This window comes from Mytilus trossulus, chromosome 5 (genome assembly GCF_036588685.1).
Source record: "Mytilus trossulus isolate FHL-02 chromosome 5, PNRI_Mtr1.1.1.hap1, whole genome shotgun sequence".
Classification (NCBI taxonomy): Eukaryota; Metazoa; Mollusca; class Bivalvia; order Mytilida; family Mytilidae; genus Mytilus; species Mytilus trossulus.
This window is the reverse complement of record NC_086377.1, coordinates 63809475-63818090: the sequence shown is the minus strand read 5'-3', so window position 1 is coordinate 63818090 and position 8616 is coordinate 63809475. Positions and strand designations below refer to the sequence as shown.

General features: G+C 34.8%; 1 protein-coding gene across 1 annotated transcript; it reads left to right on the top strand.

The window, feature by feature from the left end:
- The first annotated feature begins 457 nt into the window (after nucleotides 1-457).
- On the top strand, nucleotides 458-3850 carry LOC134718182 (uncharacterized). Its single transcript, XM_063580673.1, is given in 2 exon segments — nucleotides 458-608; nucleotides 2895-3850. Coding segments are annotated over 2 exon segments (1107 nt in total).
- Nucleotides 3851-8616: the final 4766 nt, after the last annotated feature.

The window sequence follows — 8616 nt, the reverse complement described above, 5'->3', positions numbered from 1 at the left end:
GAAACAGAATAAAAAAATTATTAAAACAAATGATGCATGTTAGCAAATGTTTAAAATTTTGTGTTTATTCTACTTGAAATTTATTTTATTACAGTAGACAATCAAATACAAAAGGACAATAAATTGAACTTTCCCTGTGAATCGCCAAGGAACTTCAATATTGACAACGCCTAGCTCCTGGGAAAAACGTTTACCTGTTAACGGACAAGGAACTTTAGTTATCACCAAAAACACTCAGACTCCATTTCTTCTTTCTGTTGAGGATGAAATGGGACATTACCGAATTTTTGTGAAAATTGAAAAGGATCAAGTTAGTTTCATAAAATGCATTGGAGACAAAGATGAGGTTTTGTCATCCGTAAGGAAGAAAGGAAGTGGAATTGAAGACGGAAAGATTTCATACTGGTTCAGTTATGATAGAGATAATTTAGTTCTTAAGTTTGGTTAGGGATACCTAATGGAAGAGACCACTATCCTTGTTCATGATTTTCTGCAGGGAATCAAACCACAGGAAGGAAAGAAAATAAGAGAGAATCTGTATCCATACTTCAATGCAGAGGACAAGAAATTTGTGAGAAAATACGAACTTTTGGATTTTGTTAAATATGGTATGTATGCTAAATTAAAACTCACAAGTGAATTCTAATTGTCTAACATATTTCTTAACGGAGATTGCTTTGGCTGATAATATTAAGCTAAAAAGAACATATTGTATTTATTTCAAAACAAAAAGTTACACGAAGTCACTCAACATTGATGAACCTATATAAAAAAGAAGATGTGGTATGACTGCCAATGAGACAACTGTCAACAAGTGACCAAAACGACACAGACATTAACAAATAACAAAGTCACCGTACGACCTTCAACAATGAGCAAAGCCCATTACGCATAGTCAGCTATAAAAGGCCCCGATATGAAAATTTAAAACAGTTCAAACGAGAAAACTGCGGCCTTATTTATATAAGCGTTTATTAAGAGGTATAGTAAGAACAAGACTATGCAGTACACATTTCAGAAATATATGCCTTACTTGTTTAGCGCAACAGAGCTAAAGAAGTGTCAATTTATGTACTATTCCTTGGTATGTACCTTGTTATATACACGTATTCTTGTATAAATAAACAATTATACCTGGTAGATATATGAAATCATATATACTGACCGACTCTAGAAACTCAACACTAGATTATTCTTTTTAATTCCCTTTTTCCAACATTTATTTTTTGGTAAACAAACCTATGGACAGAAAGTTCTTTCATTTTTTCAATGTTTGAAAAAAAATGCTAGTTAGAAAGTTGAATTGATAACGTCATTTTCAACGTTTAAATATTGTGGTATATACTGATACCTGGTTTTCCGGTCACCAATGAGTGTGTCACCGTCTAAATCAATAACTGCCAATACCAAACACCATAATGATTATCAGAAAGGTCAACCAATTTTGTTTTGCACGTTTTGGGTCCTGTTTTTTACCATCTGATTTTGGCGTTGTTCCAATCATTACAATGGGCTCTGGCAATTATGCAGTTGAAATTTTTAGGCTTTAAGGATGTAAGTAAGTGAGGGTTTGTGAAATTCAAAAAATCAAGTATTTAAAATTGATACTATAGGTCAAAAGAGCATTGGTTAAAAAACAAAATTAGCAAAAAGTATTGATAGGTCGTGGTCCTCCTTTTCGAGATATTTGATATTTAAAATATGGCGGGAGAATGCTGACTCGGACTTTTACCTTATATTTGCGTTGTTATTATTTGGGTCTCAAATCAAAAGAAAGAAAATCAACAATCTGTTTTAATTTTTGTAAATGACCTTTTATGAGCTTTTTAATCTTAAAATGAAAAAAATAAATGAGTGTTATTTGGCAACATATTTTACCTTGTATTGGATGGAAAACACCCAGGAGTCCGAAGATTTGACACAAATGCCAAAACCTCACCTAAGTACTTCCTTAAATGTTTTTATTCGGTCGTTTCTTTGGCAGGTCAGTTACATGTAAAGGGAAACATTTATGGCATAAATCTGTGCAAAATGGTTTTCAGCAGGTTGATTAGGAATTGACGTTGTGGCCGTAGGTCTGTCTCGCAAATAACGTTGCTTGATCAAATTCTATTGACGTTGCATTTTTTTCTACATGTTGTCCCGTGTACTGGTATCATTGTTGAAAGGACAGTAAAACGCGTTTCTGACGTCAAATTGTCTGGTTGCAGCACGTTCAATTGTCCCTGTTTGCAGTATTCTAATAGGTTAGTTTAGTTTTTTATTCCTCAGTTTTGCCAATATGGAGATGCAACAATTATTACCTGATGTAAGTGTGGCCAAGGATTGAAAGAACTGTTTTTCAAAGAAAAAAATTAAAAACATCTTTTATTGGTTAATTTGGTATGTTTAATAACCAAAAGTATGTCAGATGTTGATTTTTTTGAAAGAGAAAGAAGTTTGATAAACATGAATAGTAGTTGTATGAAGATTAAACATTATTTGGTAAAAAAAATCTACAAAATGAGTGTTGCGTTTTTAAAGTCAGTCAGTATATATAAAACAACAGGCAATATCCATGTAGACAGTTATCACTAATTTTTTAGTCTTATAAGAACAAAATGCCGATGTCAGATCTTTATAATCTACATTAAATACATAGCATATTCGGGAGATTTAAATCTTGACCAAATGTAATCCATTTTTTTTAAAGCCAGTAGTTGACCTCCAGATGTATTCTGTTTGCTGTTGTTGTCATTTTTTTGGGGGGAAAGAGGGTATATGATTTCTGTATATAATTAACCACTGGAGGTAAAGCAACCAACAATCAATACATGAATATTTGAAGATACGGCGAACAAAATCTAAACATTGAAAAATGACGTACATTTTAATTCATGTCTTTTCCTTTCCAGGCGGCGGATTAGGAGTCAAGGAGGAATTGGTAGAATTCGAAAAAGACCCATTCATTACAAATATTTCGCCATTAGTAATGGATAGCTCAAAAGTCAATCTCTTTTATCTGGACGAAGGGAATTCCGTCTTCTCAGCTAGTCTTCCTGTTGCATGAAGAGAGTTATATGAAAATATAAAAGGTTGTTGTTTAAACTATTCACAAGATGTTACTGGAGTTTTGCTGTCAGATGCGATTCGATACAGTATATAAACCAAAGGATGCATTCTGAATACAAGATTAGAGGAAAAAGCAAGTGGTTTCGGGAAAAAAGATATAAAAGGGACATATCTCCGCATAACTCTTGGCCAACGTTCGGGAAAATCCCCTGGAGTACCATACGTTTTAGAAATATGACCTAAAGGCCATTACAGTCCAGTTCATAATCATGGAAACGCAAATGCAATCATTAAAGTTCTTTTTGGAACAATTCATTTCATGATTTACAATAAACACGTATGTGCTACAGATTCTAAGCCCCTGAAAGAGTTTGATGCAATGAAAGGTGATATCACGTGGGTCGACAGTAACTGGTACCAGACACATCAACTGGTAAACAACAGCAACGATTTTTGCGCAACTATTCAATGTTATAACTACGACCCGGACGACAAAACGCATTGGCCGTACTTTGATTACATCAGCAACAACGAACACATGGCGGAATTCATGCCTGATTCAGACTTTGGATTTCGTGAAATGCATGAAAACATTGTGATGGAATACAATGTTCAATTCGAATCATTTGTCCGTAATAGTTTTGCGAAAAATGAACATTTGGTGTCGGTCTTTTTCGACCTTGAAAAGGCCTATGATACTGCATGGAAGTATGGTATTTTTAAAGATCTATTTGATATGGAGTTGAAAGGCAATATGCCAAATTTTATTTTCGAATTTTCTGTCAAACAGACCATTTAATGTTGAAGTAAATTCAACCATGTCTGATCTGTATGATCAAGAGTGTGGTGTCCCTCAGGGCATTTTTTTTTTTTTTTTTATGTTTGATGCAATGAAAGGTGATATCACGTGGGTCGACAGTAACTGGTACCAGACACATCAACTGGTAAACAACAGCAACGATTTTTGCGCAACTATTCAATGTTATAACTACGACCCGGACGACAAAACGCATTGGCCGTACTTTGATTACATCAGCAACAACGAACACATGGCGGAATTCATGCCTGATTCAGACTTTGGATTTCGTGAAATGCATGAAAACATTGTGATGGAATACAATGTTCAATTCGAATCATTTGTCCGTAATAGTTTTGCGAAAAATGAACATTTGGTGTCGGTCTTTTTCGACCTTGAAAAGGCCTATGATACTGCATGGAAGTATGGTATTTTTAAAGATCTATTTGATATGGAGTTGAAAGGCAATATGCCAAATTTTATTTTCGAATTTTCTGTCAAACAGACCATTTAATGTTGAAGTAAATTCAACCATGTCTGATCTGTATGATCAAGAGTGTGGTGTCCCTCAGGGCATTTTTTTTTTTTTTTTATGTTTGATGCAATGAAAGGTGATATCACGTGGGTCGACAGTAACTGGTACCAGACACATCAACTGGTAAACAACAGCAACGATTTTTGCGCAACTATTCAATGTTATAACTACGACCCGGACGACAAAACGCATTGGCCGTACTTGTAATCACATAATCAACACGACGGGTGCCGCATGTGGAGCGGGATCTGCTTACCCTTCCGGAGCACCTGAGATCACCCCTAGTTTTTGGTGGGGTTCGTGTTGTTTATTCTTTAGTTTTCTATGTTGTGTCATGTGTACTATTGTTTTTCTGTTTGTCTTTTTCATTTTTAGCCATGGCGATGTCAGTTTGTTTTAGATTTACGAGTTTGACTGTCCCTTTGGTGTCTTTCGTCCCTCTTTTACGATAAACTGAAAACAACTTTAGAAAAACAATAATCACAAAATGTGTCTAGAAAATAGTAACATTATTAATTCACATAAAGTGTCCAATGAAATACTAGCAAATACAATGTACAACCAGTGAAAATGTCAGAATATACTCATATTATTACACAATAAAAATCCTAATGTTTATGAATTAACGTAATCTTGAAAAGGTAAATAATGAATATGCGTATTGAGTATTCACCTTTAAAGTAACTATGAAAAATAACAATAAGTTACTCTTATAGCAAATCACTTCTTAAATAATTAAATATGCAACATAAAATTCATGTCAATAATCAATTGTGAAATTTGTTCATAGCACGTAAAAATATGTAACACAAGCCGCATCTTTTAGCTCAATTAAGTGGCAATAGCCATCACCAAATATATGCAAATTACCAATGAAAATCAATACAAAATAACTTTAATAAACCTTTCAAAATGAGCTTCAAATGAGTTATTACTTCTGAAATGTAAATATTAATAGATGCAAAGTGTTTTATACATGGACGATACATATAATCTGTGAAATGACACGACTGCGTATGCAAATTAAAATGTACAATACAATGCAAATTTTCAGTGTTATTTACCCAGTGAAATATGAATATCTTATTCTATGCTTATTTATATGAATATTATTTAATAGAGATTTCTTACCAAAACAGAAGTATCTAAACCAAATTTCTCAGTACATATAAATGCATCTTAACCTCGTTTAATCAAAAATAGGTATGCTTCCGGTGTGCGGAAAGCAACGTAGTGAACTACTTAACGGTCAAGTCGGCCCATAAGGGGTCGGCCCTAAAGAAAAATATGACCTCTACAGTTACTAAATATAACTAGTATGTTATATACACATACATTTTCATGGATCTACAATCTGTCGATACCTGTAACTTGGCATTGCACAAGGTCATGTTTTTCTCTGGCTGTTTATGACGTCTTTACACTAAATCCATTGTATGTTGGATGTGTACGGATTGAGTGTTTTAGAGGCATGATTTTTTTATTAGTTGTTAGTGGCTTTGAACTATCTGTCAGATAACTGCGAGTACTCTCAGATCTGTTCATTGTGTCTTTTTGTGTCGGGATGTATAAGTACCCAGCCACGTCCACTTGTATTTTTTGTCTATTTGATGAGTTGAGCCTTTTTCAACTGATTTTTATAGTTCGTTCTTATGTTGTACTGTTATACCAATGTCCCAGGTTAGGGGGAGGGTTGGGATCCCGCTAACATGTTAAACCCCGCCACATTTTTTATGTACGTGCCTGTCCCAAGTCAGCAGCCTGTAATTCAGTGGTTGTCGTTTGTTTATGTGTTACATATTTGTTTTTCGTTCATTTTTTTACATAAATGAGGCCGTTAGTTTTCTCGTTTGAATTGTTTCATATTGTCTTATCGGGGCCTTTTATAGCTAACTGTGCGGTATGGGCTTTGCTCATTGTTGAAGGCCGTACCGTGACCTATAGTTGTTAATGTTTGTGTCATTTTGGTCTTTTTTGGATAGTTGTCTCATTGCCAATCATACCACATCTTCTTTTTTATAATACAGTCTGAAATATGTTTTAAAAGTTGTTGCTATTTTAATTTCAACATTTGCATTATCAAAATTACAAAAAAAAAAGCGAGACTTATCTCTGTGATAAAAGTTTATTTCAGTTATCAAGAATGGTCGAAAAGCAACTTTTTTTCTTATTTTATACGGTATAACAATGTATAACTGAATGGGCCCCGCCGGAAAGGCTATGGGAAATTGCTTTGTCTATATTTACAGAATTGCATTCTGTAAACACACTTACAAATAACTTCCAATTTGTGGTTAGTATCTTCTCTTTTTCTTTTTGAACAATTAAAACAAGGGAGATAATCGCGTGCAAAAATCGGTAAAAAAATGGTGATTTTGCTCCAATTTGAACCAGTTGTTTTAGAGAAACAGATGGTCCGAGTACACAGTTATTTCGTAGTGCAAGGGTGACAGGGGAATAGAAATATTGTCACTTGGTCTTCTCCCGACCGGCAGTAAAACGTAAAACGCTTGCTAAAGTGGGGCGTCCGTTTGGCTGTGCGGGATGTATTAAGTTTGCAGCAACGTCCGGTCATAATGGGGACGTTAAATTCGATGCCTCATGTGAAAAGAGAGTGCCATGCTCTTTGCACGTGAAGAACCCTTGCAATAACTCTTTGAGGGGTCCGTAGGTGGCCTGTTGCATTTGTGTACCTAACCAATATTCCTTCATTTTCCAGTGACAGTTTAAATTTCCCCGACCATCATCCCGAATGGCCTCTATTATGACAAGACCTACCAATTGTATTTATTGTCAACTTTATCTCGTCCTGAAATATTTGCCACTGGACGTTAAGCAACCTACAATGAATCAATCATACTGCATTTCTTTTAGACAATAAATGAAAATTTTAAAATCCCACCTGCGCTTTCTCAATATTTTTTCACAATGTGTTCTACTACTTTTTGGACAAATTATATCAAACTGATAGATGCATTATCCATAAGTAGAAAATTGAATAAAATTTACTTTTAAAACGTATCTGTTTCTTACGGAAGAATTTGATATGCTACTAGAAATGTATGGCAATTTTCTCGGAAAACAACTCTGTCTGTATGTATTAGATATTGAAGCGTTAAAGATGACTTGCTTGTAAGATTGCCTGGAAGACATACATATATATAAATATATACTGTCCGCCAAAAGTTAAGCACCACCGAAATATAACTGGCAATATTTTTTTAACTATTGCAAAAAAAATATTAATTTTTGGTGTTATGAATTACCCCTAACATACACTAAGAAAATTCATTACGACCAAACAGATTGAATTTCAATAAACCAGTCAAACAACCTTTTATCAGAGATCATCTGTGCGTTTGCAAATACACTGTTTCTCCAGGTGGTCGTGTAAGTGTTCGTACATTGGTCCGTCGACTTCATAGCGGCAAACGAAGAGCAAGTCGTGGTGTATAGAGACCTGTATCTTCAAGCAGGCACTCTACCGTCAGGTTTAAATGGGATACTGACCATCTATGCTTGAACATAAGAACCTGACAAAACACTCATTGATCAGATGGGAATCAGTTTCCTTTCCTGCCAGTAGACGCCATAATACGAATTTCGCAGGGGAAAAAACGGCCTATGACCAAAAACAATTTTTGCACAAGGACTGCATTCATTGCTGGTAGTGTTCCAGTACGGGGTTGCTTCTTATACCGTTATAAGCTGGGTATGCATATTTTGCAGGGTAACATAAACGGACAGACATGCAGAGATTTGGTGCCTTAACACATTGTAGTCCGTCATTTTAATAATCCCCCACTTGCGTCAACATTGTCAAGACCCTTGTACCTAAATAACAACGCTATACCACACAGAGCAAGAATTGTAACCGAGTCCAAAGAGCAACCAGCCATTTAAACTAATTTTTGGCCTTCCTTGACTCCATACATAAACCCTATCAAACATGTCTGAGATGCCATTGTCGGAAATCTCAATCGCAGAGTTTCACCTTTACAAAAGTTTGTCGATTTTAAGTGGCATTTGTTGTTTAATGCAACAGATTTCCTCTCTATCTCGTTTATGTTTTAATTAGGATGGTTATTCAAGCATCCAAAATTATACAAACGGTCAGACAACGGTCGAAATGATTTCAGGTCAACTCTCATAATGGTAGTAACAATTTATGACCTTTATATAAAAGAAATATTTCAAAAAAGAAAATTTACATTAGTAAAAATGTATACACGTA